Here is a 17,729-nt window from a genome sequence, read left to right on the forward strand (position 1 = left end):
CCCAACCCTCACAAAAACCTACAACTGAAGTTGGCAGGCCCCTGCACTTTGATACTCAGCACGTTGACCGCAGTGAGAGTCCAAGGACTCCCCAGCTGGATTCATTGCACCAGGGTCAAGCTCATCCCCAAGGCTACTCCCTCCTCCAAAACACTAACAGTGGGAAACACTCTTGGAGTCCCTGCATGTAATAATAATTTAAAACAAACAAATAAAAAACAACCACGATCCTTAAAGGCAGGAGGAAGCCAAAGATGGCAACAGGATGAATGGCCTCCACAATGGATCATCAAATATTACAGTCCTGCCACTTGAGCTGAGGATAGTTCATGGGGTTATTGCACTCCCATATATATGTTAACTAGAATAATTAAGACTACAGGCAGTTTTAGAGATAATCACTAACCAAACCGCCTCAGCTCTGGAAATGTTCACAGAACAACAAAACCAAATGCATGCGGCTATTTATCAAAACAGGCTAGCACTAGACTACTTATTAGCAGAAGAAGGTGGAGTCTGTAGTAAGTTTAATATCGCTAATTGTTGTCTTAACATAGATGATAACAGAAAAGCAGTACTGGGAATCACTTCAAAAATCAGAGAAGTACCCATGTACCAGTCCGAACCTAGAAGGGGTGGGGCCCAACAAACTTTTTAGGAAGGTGGTTCTCTAATTTAGGAGAATTTAAAACGCTGGTAGGACCAGTTATCTTCATCACCGCGTTCCTCCTGTTGCTCTCCCGTGTAATCCCACTAATGATAAAACCACTAAAACTCCTGTTGAAACTAGTTAGCCACCAGACAATCCAGACAATGCTCCTGCTACAACGACACAATGGGTATCAACCTGTCTCTCAAAAATACCCCCAAAATTAAGTTTTTATTTTTTGAAGGTACCCACTCCACTCCTATGTCATGCCTGAAGTAGTTACTGAGAAAGTTGTCCCTTTTTTCTATGACCAAATAGACAAGAATGAAAGATTCTCCCTGGGGTCTGAAAGCTTAAGGGAATGAATAACTTCTCCCTCCTCAGGCCCAGTTCCAAGGTGCAAGGCCACTTGTGCCAGCAGCATGCATCAGCAAGAGAGTAGAAGCAGGAAGAGATCTGGCCAGGAGACACATTCCCCCTTAAGATCGAGAGGGAGGTTGTCTGGTACTATGTAGCAGTCGCGTCAGACTGGGACACTTCCTGTTTACAGAGGACTATAAAACCCCTGCCCTGTCTTTACTTGGGGCTGAGGCCATTTTAGGTCTCAGCCCGCCTGCACCCAGGTCCTCATTAAAACAGTCTGTTCTCCACATTGCCTCATCTTGTCTGTTGGCGTGCTCTCAAGGTTCGAACCAATACAAGAGCCTTGCAATCCCCACCTGCCCAAGCTGATCTGTCAACAAAGAAAATACTTTCATGCTGGGCAGTGGCTCAAGCCTGTAATCCCAGTCCTTTGGGAGGCTGATGTGGATGGATCCCCTGAGGTCAAGAGTTTTAAGACCAGCCTGGCCAACATGGCGAAACCCCATCTCTACAAAAACACAAAAATTAGCTGGGCATGATGGTACACGCCTGTAATCCCAGCTACTCGGGAGGCTGAGGCAGGAGAATCGCTTGAATCCGAGAGGTGGAGGTTGCAGTGAGCCAAGATCGCGCCATTGCACTCCAGTACGGGTGACAGAGCAAAACTCCACCTCAAAAAAAGAAAAAAAAAAGAAAGAAAAGAAAATGTTTTCAATATTTCAGGGTATAAATTCAAGATGAGTATTATTTGTGATATATAAGAAGGCTGGATGGAGAGAATAAAGGCTCTGATAAATTGGGAAGAATTATTTTAAAGAGATCCTTTCACTGTCATGAGAAGAAAAGGGAAAAGGTAGTTGAAACAATCTTGTTAGGCAAAAGCATCAGAGGTAGAAATGTAAATGATTGCAATTCTAAATACATGAAATTCTAGAAGAAACTGTGAACACAGTTTTGACCTGGGACACTTATCTAAGAATCAACCATGTTTTCTCTCTTCTGTAATTCTTTCTCAGGTGAGATTACCTGAACAAATCACCACCTTCAGCTTGAGAATGTACCTTTAAAGGCATTAGGAACAGACCCTCTGAAGGAGGTATACTGCTCCTACAGGACCCGGGAGACACCCCAAATACTGTTAGTGCCCCAACTGCAGAAGTGGGAACGGCAGACCCTCCTCTTCTGAACACACACCCCCATACAGGGTGCAGGAGGCAGCAGGGAGGCCCTAGGAGCTTGCTGAATCCCCAAGCAGCCCATTCCTGCCTGGCACCACAGGAATCCATCAGGAGGGAAAACAGAGGAGCAGGGGGTAAAACAACAAAGGGAGAAAGACTTCCCTAGCTGAACTTTGCAAGAATTTGAACAAGGCAAGAAGTCTCCTGGCCAGAACTCAGGGGGAGGCAAGAATCTGGCTTGCAGACTTCACAGGCTGGGAAAAACTAAAGCACTGTTCTTTCCCAGCTGGGAGGCAGGAAGCCTTACGCAATTTTCAAGCCCAACTTGCCCTCCACCTGGAAACAGACTCGGGGCTGTTGTGGGGGCAAAGTGAAATTGAGACCCACTCTTTGGTTTGCATGGGAGCTAAGTCGGGCTTGTGAGTGCCAGCTTTCCCCACTACCCTGACATCCTGTATGACTGAGCAGAGACATCCATAATCCTCCTAGGTACAAAACTTTAGTGACCTTGGAATCTCACCTGCACCCCTCACAGCAGCCGCAGCAAGACCCGTCCAACAAGAGTCTGAACTAGACACATCTAGCACCTCTCGCACCCAATTATTCTTCCCTACTCAACCTGGTGGTGGTAGACAAAGAACATAATCTTGCACTGCAGTCTTGAAGACAGAGCAAGACTCTGTCTCAAGAAAAATAAAAATTAAAAAAATAATAATAAAAATTAAAATTAAAAAACCCCACAAAACACCAAACTATGCAGGCAATAAAGAGCATGATGAATGCAATGCTACCGCACATTTCAATATTAATATTGAATGCAAATGGGCTAAATGCTCCACTTGAAAGACACAGAACTGCAGAATGAATAAGAACTCACCAATCAACTATCTGCTTTCTTCACGAGACTCAGCTAACATAACACATAAGGACCCAAATAAACTTAAAGGGGTGGAAAAAGGCATTTCATGCAAATGGATACCAAAAGCAAGCAGGGGTATCTACTCTTATACCAGACAAAACAAACTTTAAAGTAACAGTGATTAAAAGAGACAAAGAGGGACATTATGTAATGGTAAATGGCCTGGTCCAACAGAAAAACATCACAATCCTAAACATGTATTCATCTAACACTGGAACACCCAAATTTATAAAACAATTACTAACAGACCTAAGAAACGAGATAGACAGCAACACCATAATAGTGGCAAACTTTGATACTCCACTGACAGCACTAGACAGGTCATCAAGACATAAAGTCAACAAAGAAACAATGGATTTAAACTATACCCAGGAACAAATGGACTTAACAGATACGTGCAAAACATTTTATCCAACAACTGCAGAACACACATTCTACTCAACAGTGCATGGAACTTTCTCCAAGATAGATCATAAGATAGGCCATAAAATGATCCTCAACAAATTTAAGAAAATTGAAATTATGTCAAGCACTCTCTCAGACCACAGTGGAATAAAATTAGAAATCAACTCCCACAGGAATCTTCAAAACCACGCAAATTCATGGAAATTAAATAACCTGCTCCTGAATGAGCACTGGGGCAAAAAACAAAATCAATATAGAAATTAAAAAATTCTTCAAACTGAGTGACAATAATGACACAATCTATCAAAACCTCTGGGATACAGCTAAGGTGATGCTAAGACGAAAATTCATAGCCCTAAATGCCTACATAAAAAAGTCTGAAAGCAAAAACGGACCATCTGAGGTCACACCTCAAGGAACTAGAGAAACAAGAACAAACCAAACCCAAACCCAACAGAAAAAAAGAAAATAACCAAGATCAGAACAGAACAAAATAAAATTGAAACAAAAAAATACAAAAGGCAAATGAAACAAAAAGCTGCTTATTTGAAAAGATCAATAAAATTGATAGACCATTAGCAAGATTAACCAAGAAAAGAGAGAAAATCCAAATAACCTCACTGAGAAATGAAACAGGAGACATTATAACTGACACCACTGAAATACAAAAAAATCATTCAAGGCTACTATGAACACGTTTACACACATAAACTAGAAAACCTAGAAGAGATGAAAAAATTCCTGGAAAAATACAACCCTGCTAGCTTAAATCAGGAAGCATTAGACACCCTGAACAGACCAATAACAAGCAGTGAGATTAAAGTGGTTAATTTAAAAATTACCAATAAAAAAAGTCCAGGACCAGATGGATTCACAGCAGAATTCTACCAGATATTCAAATTAGTACCAATCCTCTTGACACTATTCCACAAGATAGAGAAAGGAGGACCCCTCCCTAATTCATTCTATGAGGTCAGCATCACCCTAATACCAAAACCAGGAAAAGATACAACCAAAAAAGAACACTACAGACCAATATCCTTGATAAATATTGATGCTAATATTCTTAACAAAACACTAGCTAACCATATCCAACAACATGTCAAAAAGATAATCCATCATGATCATGCTGATTTCATACCAGGTATGCAGGGATGGTTTAACACACACAAGTCAACAAATGTGATATACCATATAAATAGAATTGAAAACAAAAACCACATGCTCATTTGAATAGACGCAGAAAAACAATTTGACAAAATTTAGCATCACTTTATGATTAAACCTCTCAGTCAAGTTGGCATACCAGGGACACAGCTTAATGTAAAAATAAAAGCTATCTATGACAAACCCACAGCCAACATAATACTGAATAGAAAAAAGTTGAAACCATTTCCTTTGACAATGGGAACAAGACAAGGATGTCCACTCTCACCACTCTTCTTCAACAGAGCCATGGAAGTCCTAGTCAGAGCCATCAGACAAGAGGAAGAAATAAAGGGCATCCAAATCAGTAAACAGGAAGTCAAACTGTCCATTTGCTGATGATATGATCATTTACCTTGAAAACCGTAAGGACTCTTCCAGAAAGCTCCTAGAACTGATAAAACAATTCAGCAAAGTTTCTGGATACAAGATTAATGTACACAACTCAGTAGCTCTTCTATTCACCAACAGCAACCAAACAGAGAATTAAATCAAGAACTCAACCTCTTTTACAATAGCATAAAAAAATTAAATGAATATACCTGATGAAGAAGTCGAAAGACCTGTAAAAGGAAAATTACAAAACACTGCTGAAAGAAATCATAGACAACACGAACAAATGGAAACACACCCCATGCTCAAGCATGGGTAGAATAATTTGTGAAAATGACCATACTGCCAAAAGCAATCTATAAATTCAACACAATCCCCGTCAAAATACCACCATCATTCTTGACAGAGTTAGAAAAAACAATACTAAAATTCATATAGAACCAAAATTCATATAGAACCAAAAAAGAGCCTGCATAGCCAAAGCAAGACTAAGCAAAAAGAACAAATCTGGAGGCACCACACTACCTGATTACAAACTATATAGGCCATAGTAACCAAAAGAGCATGGTACTGGTATAAAAATTGGCACATAGACCAATGGAACAGAGAACCCAGAAATAAACCCAAATAATTACAGCCAAGTGATTTTCAAAAAAGCAAACAAAAACATAAAAGTGGGGAAAGTACACCCTTTCAACAAATGGTTCTGGGATAACTGGCTAGCCACATGTAGGAGAATGAAACTGGATCCTCATCTCTCACCTTATAAAAGAATAAACTCAAGATGGATTAAGGACTTAAACCTAAGACCAGAAACTATAAAAATTCTGGAAGATAAAATCGGAAAAACCTTTCTAGGCATTGGCTAGGCAAAAATTTCATTACCAAAAACCAAAAAGGAAATGCAATAAAAACAAAGATAAATAGCTGAGACCTAATTAAACTAAAGAGCTTTTTGCATGGCAAAAGGAACAGTCAGCAGAGTAAACACAACTCACACAGTGGGAGAAAATCTGCACAATCTATACACCTGACAATGGATTAATATCCAGAATCTACAACAAACTCAATTATACCTCTGACAAAAGATTAATATCCAGAATCTAAAACAAACTCAAACAAATCAGTAAGGAAAAAAGAGAATAAAAACAACCCCATCAAAAAGTGGGGTAAGGACATGAATAGAAAATCCTCAAAAGAAGATGGCCAACAAACATATAAAAAGTGGTTAACATCACTAATGATCAAAGAAATGCAAATCAAATCCACAATGCAATACCACCTTATTCCTGCAAGAATAGCCACAGTCAAAAGATCAAACAACTGTAGATGTTGGCGTGGATGTGGCAATCAGAGAACACATCCATGCTGCTGGTGGGAATGTAAACTAGTACAGCCACTATAGAAAACATATAAATACATATGGAAAACAGTGTGGAGATTCTGTAAACAACTAAAAGTAGAACTACCATTTGATCCAGCAATCCCACTACTGAGTATCTACCCAGAGAAAAAGAAGTCATTATTTGAAAAAGGTACTTGCACATGCGTGTTTCTAGCAGCACAATTCACAACTGTAAAATCATGGAACCAACTGAAACGCCCATGAATTAACGGGTGGGTAAAGAATCTGTGAGATACATACATATGTGTCTGTGTATGTGTATGCGTGTGTACATATATATATATATATATAGTAGGTATAATGTGTGTGTATATATATACACACGTACACACATATATATGTTGGAATTATAATTTTATATCTATATATATGTTGGAATACTACTCAACAATAAAAAGGAATGAATTAACAGCATTTGCAATGTCGTGGATAAGACTGGAGACTATTATTCTAATGGTAAAACAAATATCATATGTTCTCACTGATATGTGGGAGGTATGCTATGAGGATGCAAAGGCATAAGAATAATACAATGGACTTTGGGTACTTGGGGGGAAGAGTGAAAGGGGAAGGGATAAAATACAACATATATGGTGCAGTGTATACTGCTTGGGTGCACCAGGATCTCACAAATCACCACTAAAGAACTTACTCAACTAACCAAATACCACCTGTATATAAGTAACTTATGGAACAATAAAATTTAAAAAAAATTATTCTTATAACTACAGACAGGCTCACATAATGAATTCTTCATAAACTATTACACAGGCCAGGCCTGGTACCTCATGCCTGTAATCCCAGCACTTTGGGAAACCGAAGTGAGTGATCACCTGAGGTCACGCTTTGGAGACCAGTTTAACCATCATGGTGAAACCTTGTCTCTACTAAAAATACAAAAATTAGCCCAGGCAAGGTGGCTCACGCCTGTAATCCCAGCACTTTGGGAGGCTGAGACGGGTTGATCATGAGGTCAGGAATTTGAGACCAGCCTGACCAAAATGGTGAAACCCCGTTTCTACTAAAAATACAAAAATTAGCCGGGCATGGTGGCACGTGCCTGTAATCTCAGCTACTCAGGAGGCTGAGGCAGGGGAATTGCTTGAACCTGAAAGGCAGAGGTTGCAGTGAGCCCAGACTGCACCATTGCACTCTAGCCTGGGAGATGGATTAAGACTCTGTCTCAAAAACAAACAAATAAACAAACAACAAAAACAAAAATTAAAAAAAAAAACCTATTAAACAAAAAAGAAAGTTAGGGTTCATCATGAGTGCCGGTCAAGTTAAAACAGAGAATTTGCATGGGGAGATTCTGAACCAAAAGATTGTACAGTAATAAATTCAATACAAAGCAGACAGCATAAATTTGCTTTCAGCATTTTTGAGAATTTTTGTTTTCTAGTAAATTAGACACCTTCTTAAAATGATTTATTTTGTTCCAGTATTGCTTTTTTACTCCTATAGTTTCAAACTTATACTCAAACACACTCCAGAATTTATTTACACCTAAGATTCATCTTTAGACTAATAGATGTGTATTTTTAACTCAATGTAAATCAATACTAACAGTCCATATGTTCTTGCAGGCAGAGGCCACATGTTCAAAGAAAAATATATTAAAAAATTTTTAAAGATTTATTCGGGACTCAGAAATGTATGTATTTTACTTATGTTTGTATATAATTTTTATTATGACCATAAAAATAATCCTGTAGTCAATAATAATTGAATTGTACATTTAAAAATAACTAAAACTGTAGAATTGAATTGTTTGTAATACAAAGAATAAATGCTAGAGGTAATGGAGACTGCATTTAGTCTAATGTAATGGTTATATATTGTATGCCTGTATCAAAATATACCATATAGGGCATAAATATGTACACATATTAGGTATCCACAAAAATTAAGAATACATTTAAATGTGAAAATAAAAATAAAAATTTAACCTAAAGGAACAATATTCTTTAACTTAATGGCAATTAAGTCACTGGCAAAAAAGATTACAAGAGATGTCAATCCATTTATCTTACCAAACAGTATATTTTTACCATCTTTTACTTACACCCTTGAGTAAGGTGGAATAGGTTAAAGTTAGAGGCATAATAACACTTCATTGAATTCACTATAGTATTTAACATGTTAAAAATGTTGAGTTGAAAAGTTAAGTTCACATGTAATTTATAATTTTAAAATATACTGCAATGTTTCATAAAAATACAATCATACTAAATTTTAACTAAAATTAAGAATGTTTTCCTTTCATAATAATGCAGAATACTACTAATCTGAACACCTACCTCATGCGTCACTCAATATTACAAGTTAACCACAAAGCTCCTCTCTACTTAAGTTTTCATCATGCATCTTACATTTTAATGGTCCTTACCTTTCCATAGAAAAGGTCATAAATAATGCCTCTTCATATTTGTAATGCTTTTTCAAAATACTCCTTACTTTAAAGACATATTTTCTGATCGATCTTTTGACAGTAATTACACTTCTAATGTTTTTATTTAGTATGAACGCTCTGATTTTGAGTAAGATGTGAGCAGGTATTAATGGCATTTTTACTTTGTCTATATTTGTACACTTTTTCTCAAATATAAATGCTTTCCTGTTCATTAAGGTGTGAGCATTGGTTCAAAGTTTGGCCACATTGTTCACACTGGTAGTTTTCTCCAGTATGAATTATCTTACCTACAATCAAGTGTGACAATCATTTAGATGCTTTGTCGTATTCTTCACATTTCTAGGATTTCTCAGCAGTATGATTTTCTTGATGTTTAGGAAAGTTTGAGTTGTCAAAAGCACTGGCACATCTTTCAGGTTTGTAGAGTTTCTCTCCAGTATGAATAATCTTACGTCTGTTAAGAATTCAGGACTTTTTATAGACTTTTACCACATTATTCACACTTCTAAGATTTCTCTCCAATACGAGTTATCTTATCTGTAGTAAGGTGTGAAAACTGGTTAAAGGTTTTGCCAAATTTTTCCTGTTTGTAGGGTTGCTGTCCAGTATGAATTTTCTTATGTCTGATTAGGGCTGAGGACCAGAAAAAGGATTTGCCACATTCTTCACATTTGTAGAGTTTTACTCCAGTATGAATTACCTTATGTTTAGTAAAGGTTGAGGACCGGTTAAAAGATTTCCCACATTCTTTACATGTGTAGGGTTTCTCTCTAGTATGAATTTTCTTATGGTTAGTAAGGATTGAAGACTGGTTAAAGGCTTTGCCACATTTTTCACATTTGTAGGGTTTCTCTCCAGTGTGAATTATCTTATGTTTAGTAAGAGCTGAGGACTCTTTAAAGGCTTTGCCACATTCTTCACATTTGTAGGGTTTCTCTCCAGTGTGCATCCTCTTATGTCTAGTTAGGGTTGAGGATTGGCTAAATGCTTTGCCACATTCTTCACATTTGTAGGGTTTCTCTCTAGTATGAATTCTCTTATGTCCAGTAAGGGTTGAGGATGATATAAATGCTTTGCCACATTCTTCACACTTGTAAGGTTTCTCTCCAGTATGAATTATCTTATGTGTAGTAAGCTTTGAGGATCGATTAAAAGCTTTGCCACATTCTTCACATTTGTAGGGTTTCTCCCCAGTGTGCATCCTCTTATGTCTAGTTAGGGTTGAGGATTGGCTAAAGGCTTTGCCACATTCTTCACATTTATAGGGCTTCTCTCCAGTATGAATTATCTTATGTTCAGTAAGAGTTGAAGATTTCCTAAAAGCTTTGCCACATTCTTCACATTTGTAGGGTTTCTCTCCAGTATGAATTATCTTATGTGTAGTAAGGGTTGAGGATTGGCTAAAAGCTTTGCCACATTCTTCACATTTGTAGGGTTTCTCTCCAGTGTGCATCCTCTTATGTGTAGTGAGGTGTGAGGGTTGGCTAAATGCTTTGCCACATTCTTCACATTTGTAGGGTTTCTCTCTGGTATGAATTCTCTTATGTTCAGTAAGGGTTGAGGACCAGACAAATGCTTTGCCACATTCTTCACTCTTGTTAGGTTTCTCTTTAGTATTAATTACCTTATGTGTAGTAAGATTAGAAGATTGATTTAAAGCTTTGCCACATTCTTCACATTTGTAGAGTTTCTCTCCAGCATATATTATTTTATGTTTAGCAAGGGTTGAGGGAATCTTAAAAGCTTTGCCACATTCTTTACATTTGTAGGGTTTCTCTCCAGTATGAATTGTCTTATGTTTAGTAAGGGTTGAGGAATGGTTAAAAGCTTTGCCACATTCTTCACATTTGTAGGGCTTCTCTCCAGTGTGTATCCTTTTATGTCTAGTTAGGGTTGAAGACCATATAAATGCTTTGTCACATTCTTTACATTTGAAGAGTTTCTCTCTAGTATGAATTCTTTTATGTTTAGTAAGGCTTGAGGACCAGATAAATGCTTTGCCACATTCTTCACACTTATAAGGTTTCTCTCCAGTATGAATTATCTTATGTGCAGTAAGATTTGAAGATCGATTAAAAGCTTTGCCACATTCTTCACATTTGTAGAGTTTCTCTCCAGCATGTATTATTTTATGTTTAGTAAGGGTTGAGAGTCGCTTAAAAGCTTTGCCACATTCTTTACATTTGTAGGGTTTCTCTTCAGTATGAGTTATCTTATGATTAGTAAGGGTTGAGGAATTGCTAAAAGCTTTGCCACATTCTTTACATTTGTAGGGTTTCTCTCCAGTATGAATTCTCTTATGTTTAGCAAGGGTTGAGGAATGGCTAAAAGCTTTGCCACATTCTTCACATTTGCAGGGCTTCTCTCCAGTATGTATCCTCTTATGTCTAGTTAGGGTTGAGGACCATATAAATGCTTTGCCACATTCTTCACACTTGTAAGACTTCTCCCCAGTATGAATTATCTTATGTGTAGAAAGACTTGAGGATTGATTAAAAGCTTTGCCACATTCTTCACATTTGTAGCATTTCTTTCCAGCATGAATTATTTTATGTGTAGTAAGGGTTGAGAATTGCTTAAAAGTTTTGCCACATTCTTTACATTTGTAGTGTTTCTCTCCACTATGAATTATCTTATGTTTAGTAAGGGTTAAGGACTGTCTAAAAGCTTTGCCACATTCTTCACATTTGTAGGGTTTCTCTCCAGTGTGTATCCTCTTATGTTTAGTAAGGGTTGAGGATTGCCTAAAAGCTTTGCCACATTCTTCACATTTGTAGGGTTTCTCTCCAGTGTGTATCCTCTTATGTCTAGTTAGGGTTGAGGACCATAGAAATGCTTTGCCACATTCTTCACATTTGTAGAGTTTCTCTTCAGTGTGTATCCTCTTACGTCTAGTTAGGGTTGGGGAGCAAATAAATGCTTTGCCACATTCTTCATACTTGCAAGGTTTTCCTCTAGTATGAATTTTCTTATGCCCAGTAAGGGTTGAGAGCCAGATAAATGCTTTGCCACATTGTTCACACTTGTAAGGTTTCTGTCCAGAATGAATTATCTTATGTGTAGTCAGATTTGAGGACTGATTAAAAGTTTTGCCACACTCTTCACACTTGTAGATTTTCTCTTCAGCACAGGTTATTTTATGCATAATAAGGGTTGAGAGTTGCTTAAAAGCTTTGCCACATTCTTCACATTTGTAGGGTTTATCTTCAGTATGAATTTTCTTATGATTAGTAAGGGTTGAGGACCAATGAAAGATTTTTTCACATTCTTTACATTTGTAGGACTTCTCTGTAATACTTATCGTATGTCTGTTTGAATTTAAAAATTTATGAAAGACTTTCAAATATTTACCACATTGAAATACTTTGCTCCGGGTAGTTGTGAAACACTGGTTAAGTTTACTATAACCTTCTCTGTGCACTTTACACTCATCCACACTTTTACAACTTTTTCTTAACTGTAAATTCTCATGTCCACATTTTTCATATTTTCTCAGTAATACTTTTTGAAAAGAATCTTCCATGCCCTGCTCTGGCCAAAAGTCTTGAGCAAAATGAGGACATATAGCTGAAAAAAAATTAAAAATAATAAATTACTCCACTGACCGGACTCAAATGAATATAGTTTAAAAATCTTACCTATAAAATTACACAAACTACATAAAATAGCACTGCAAAATACCACAGGCCCTAAGTCTTTTTATTTATTTATTTATTTATTTATTTTTTTGAGATGAGTCTCACTCTGTCGCCCAGGCTGAAGTGCAGTGGTGTGATCTCGCCTCACTGCAAGCCCCGCCTCCAGGGTTCATGCCATTCTCTTGCACAGGCCCTAATTCTTTCATAGGCATATATATGTAACAAAAACATACAGATCAAATTACGTCTATATTAATAAGTGTGTGCAGTGTCTTGGGTGAGCACAATGCAAAAAACCACACAGAAAAAGAAATCTGTTAAATTTACCCGACACAGCTTTTCCTGCTTCCCATTATAATAGAGTGCCTTTAGAGGTAAATTGCCAACTCTTGGTTTCTGTTTTAAAAGAAAGGTAAAATACTAGCCCATTCATTTTTATTTCTAGCTTTTAGGGGCTTTTCCTGACACTGGTTTCTGTCTCTTATGACATAAAGTATTGAGAGAAACCATGGCATAATTTGGAATGACAGTTTGAGTGCTGAAACCAAAGAAAAATGTTACAGCAGCAGAGAGACCACAGTACCACAGAAAGGAAACAGGCATAGCAAGTGATTACTGACTCCTACAAAGTAACATGAGTAAACCCTCTTAATTAAAAATAAACACAAAATTTCAGACAACACATACCCTAAGAACATATTGGAGAAATTCCCCTAATCATTAGACAAGATAGTTGTTTTCAGACTATGCCAGGACAAAACTACATTATAAAGACTTTGACAGGTAGCTTTTTTTGATGTCCACATCTCAATCAAAGATTATAATATATACAAAATAGGGCAATATGATTCCACCAAAAATATAAAATTTTCAGAAAGAAACCATAAAAAGATATATACATTAATTTTAAGAATTGATACTAAATTGAATAATACTGATTAAAATAGGAACAGAGACAACTACAGAGAATCAGAAAAATGAGGATGAGAACAAAAATATTTAAGATTTCAAAAAAACAGAAATTGTGGAGGTAAAAATATAAAAACTGATCCTAAAAGCAAGAAAAAATGATGTAAATATAAAGAAGCTCAACAAACTAGGATCACAGAAAGATATTTATAATAAACACATATATAAGCACGATTTCAAAAGTCACAGACAAAAAAAAAAATCTTTGAAGCTGCAAAATAAAACTGATGTGCCAGGCCAGGCATGGTGGCTCACACCTGTATTTTAGGCACTTTGGGAGGCCAAGGCGGACAGATCACCTAAGGTCAGGAGTTCGAGACAAGCCTGGCCAACATTGCGAAACCCCGTCTCTACTAAAACTACAAAAATTAGCCAGGTGTGGTGGTGTGTGCCTGTAATCCCAGCTACTTGGGAGGCTGAGGCAGATCATGAGGTCAGGAGTTCGAGACCAGCCTGACCAACATGGAGAAAACTCGTCTCTACTAAAAATACAAAATTAGCTGTGTGTGGTGGCACATGCCTGTAATCCCAGCTACTCAAAAGGCTGAGGCAGGAGAATCGCTTGAACCCGGGAGGCGGAGGTTGCGGTGAGCCAAGATCGTGCCATTGCACTCCAGCCTGGGCAAAAGGAGCAAAATTCCGTCTCAAGAAAAAAAAAAAAATTTGGTAGTTAATATGTATTAACATTTAGCTTTCAAGATAAAAACATTTTAGCAAAATGTTGCATGAAAATTTCAAGATGATTAATAAGACTACATATTTAAATATATTTTGTGGTAAATTTTGTTTTTGACAAGTAAAAATAATAATAACTAAAAGATGTATAGAGTTATGATAGTTTTAAATTATATTCACATTTAAAAGTGTTTCTCCCACAAAAAAAATATAGATTCATAAATAAATAGGATGTTGAAACTGTAAGAATTTTATGACTACTGAGCTACACAGGATTAGAAAATCATTCACAACAAACCTACACAACAAATATACAAGTTATAAAAAATACAAAGATAACATTTATACTGGCAAACAAATATAGAGATAATTCTATTGGAAAAAGACATATGGCTCAATCATATTTGATTTTGCTCCAGACTGTCTTAAATTGTATAAAGTTACATATTGGCATGCACAATTATTATACTAAAATATCAAAGCATATATAAATGTGTGGTGGCATACCCTAAAATATAAAACACAAAAATACAAAATTGCAAAACCAAATTAAAACATGGAATGTGAACCTTATTAGATACCATCAACTAGATTAACATATTAAGAAAATCTTAGAATATGGAAAAAAATAATACAGAGGTTACTTGAAAATAAAAAAGGGTGAGAACTTCCCAAATTTTGATGTAACAAAAGAAAAAAAAAAACTCTAACCAATAATACTTGATTTAAATTTATTTCACTTTAAAAAGAAGATGAAAATAAAAAATTTCCAAAATAAAAAGTGAGAATGTTCATCACCACTAGCACAGTTCTACAAAAAAGTGCTACATGGTGTCCAGGCTCCGTGGGCTCTGCCTGTAATCCTACAGTTTTAGGAGGCAAGTCTGTTAGAACACTAGAAACCAGGAGTTTCAGATCAGCCTGAGTAACGTGAGACTCTGCATATAACAATAAGAAATGCTAACATGAGTCAGTTTTGTTTAAAAAAAAACTACTGGACAGTATCATAAAATCATATATAAAATAAAACTCTCTATTAAATGTAAATATACAAATACAGAAATCTTTACTATCATAATGATGATGCTTAAAACCCTGAAAGATCTTCCATAGAATATTTAAAACAGAATGAAAATGGTAATTGTAGACACCAAGATCCCATTTTCAATAATAAATAGAAGATTCATATAAAAAGGAATAAGAAAACAGAAAACCTAGACAACACTATACACTGTATTTATTATTCTGCATATAGAGGAATACCTGAGAGTGGATAATTTATAAAAAAGCAAGTTTATTTGGCTCACAATTCAGCAGATTGTATAAAAAGTGTGTACCAGCATCTGCTTCTGGTGAGAGTGTCAGCAAGCTTACAATCATGGTGGAAGGTGAAGATTAATTGTACGTACCACATGATAACAGACAGAGCAAGTATGAGGTGAAGGAGCCACGTTCTTCTAATAAACCAGCTTTCATTTGAATTAATAAAGCATACACATTTTGATTACCAAGAGGATGGTGCCAAACTATTCATAAAGACTTTGCCCCATGACCCAAACACCTCCTACCAGGTCCGACATTTAACATTTAGAATTAATTGTAGCATAAGGTTTGGGTAACATCAACATCAAAACCATATTGTAGACCAACTAGGTTTAACAGACACGTACAAAACTTTTCAGTCAAAAGCAAGGGAATACACAATATTCTTATTTGCACCTGGTGTATTCTGTTATGATACACACTAAGTTTTATTAAATTTAAGAATGTCAGGTGGGTGGTGTAGCTTATGCCCATAATCCCAACACTTAGAGAGACCAATGTGTGAGGATCACTTAGAGCTAAAAGTTTCTGGCCAGCGTGGGCAACACAGTGAGACCCTATCCCTACAAAATAATCAAATAATTATTTAGACATGGTACTTTGTAGTCCCAACTACTTGAGAGGCTTAGGTGGAAAGATAACTTGAGCCCAGTAGGTTGAGGCCGCTGTGAGTCAAGATTATGCCAATACACTCCAGCCTGGGTGACAGAGTAAGATCCTGTCATCAAACAAAAACAACAAACACACACAAAAAAACAAATAAATTTAAGAAGATCAGTATTATCCACTTTGTGTTTTCTGATGAAAACTATATTAAACTGGAGATTAAAATGGAAAAATCCAAAAATACATTAAAATAAAACACTCTTCAACATATTTTTGCTCAGGAATAAAAAAATTTAATGTTTCAAAAATGTCAATACAACCTACAGTGGTAGACAAATTCAATATAATCTTTATAAAACTCCCAATAGTAGTTTTTTAAAGAAATATTGTTTGAGATGTTAAAATTTTATTATGAACTATAGCCAACCACCCACCGAAAAATACAAAGAGGCATTATAACTTCTGATTTTGAAACATATTAAAAGCAACAAGAACAGAAACAATGTGGTACTCACACAAAGACAGATAAACAGATGAAAGAAGAGAGTAGAGCCCAGAAATGAACTCTTCTGTACATGGCCAAATAATCTCCCACAAAATTGACATGAGCACACAACAGAAGATAATCTTTTCAAAAAATTGTGTTAAAAACTGAATATCCATACTGATAAAATAAAGATCAATTATTTCCTTAAACCATATGTGAAAATCTTTTAATTAGACACAAGAAGATAACTTTTTTGTTGTCGTTGTTTGTTGTTGTTGTTGTTTTGAGATTGAATCTCACTCTGTTGCCCAGGCTGGAGTGCAGTGGCACAGTCTCAGATCACTGCAACCTCCGCCCCCGGGTTCAAACAATTATCTTGCTTCAGCCACCCAAGTAGCTGGGATTACAGGCACTGGGCACAGCGCCTGGCTTATTTATGTATTTATTTATTTATTTTTTTGAGACGGAGTCTTGCTCAGTCGCCCAGGCTGGACTGCAGTAGCACGATCTCGGCTCACTGCAAGCTTCGCCTCCCGGGTTCACGCCATTCTCCTGCCTCAGCCTCCCAAGTAGCTGGGACTACAGGCGCCCGCCACCACACCCGGCTAATTTTTTGCATTTTTAGTAGAGACGGGGTTTCACCTTGTTGGCCTGGCTGGTCTCGAAATCTTGACCTCGTGATCCGACCGCCTCGGTCTCTCAAAGTGCTGGGATTACTCGCGTGAGCCACCGGGCCCAGCGGCATAAATTTTTAATCTATTAAACACATATAGGGGAGGCGGGGCACTGTGGCTCATGCCTGTAATCCCAGCACTTTGGGAGGCCAAGATGGGTGGATCACGAGGTCAGGAGTTCAAGACCAGACCAGTCTGACCAAGATGGTGAAAACCCATCTCTACTAAAAATACAAAAAATAGTCGGGTGGGGCGGCGCACACCTGTAGTCTCAGCTACTCAGGAGGCTGAGGCAGAAGCATCCATTGAACCCGGGAGGTGGGGGTTGCAGTGAGCCGATATCGCACCATTACACTCCAGCCTGGGTGACAGAGCGAAACTCCATCTCTGCCTCTCTCTCTCTCTCTCTGCCTCTCTCTCTCTCTCTCTCTCTCTCTCTATATATATACACACACATACATATATGAAACACATGACATTAGTCTT

General features: G+C 37.0%; 1 protein-coding gene across 9 annotated transcripts in view; it reads right to left on the bottom strand.

Moving 5' to 3' along the window:
- ZNF91 (zinc finger protein 91) overlaps positions 1-17,729 on the bottom strand; it is a 61,205-nt gene that overhangs the window by 17,276 nt on the left and 26,200 nt on the right. For 7 of the 9 annotated variants that reach the window (XM_077977106.1, XM_077977105.1, XM_077977104.1 and 4 more), the window contains one exon: positions 9,159-12,438. In XM_077977106.1, the coding sequence (XP_077833232.1) occupies positions 9,377-12,438 (3,062 nt within the window). In that variant the 3' untranslated portion in view covers positions 9,159-9,376. Of the gene's footprint in view, positions 1-7,821; positions 12,439-17,729 lie in introns of those variants that run through there. The other 2 variants (XM_015123464.3, XM_077977108.1) reach the window with 1 other exon arrangement.

The sequence above is a fragment of the Macaca mulatta genome, chromosome 19 (genome assembly GCF_049350105.2).
Source record: "Macaca mulatta isolate MMU2019108-1 chromosome 19, T2T-MMU8v2.0, whole genome shotgun sequence".
NCBI classification, from domain to species: Eukaryota; Metazoa; Chordata; class Mammalia; order Primates; family Cercopithecidae; genus Macaca; species Macaca mulatta.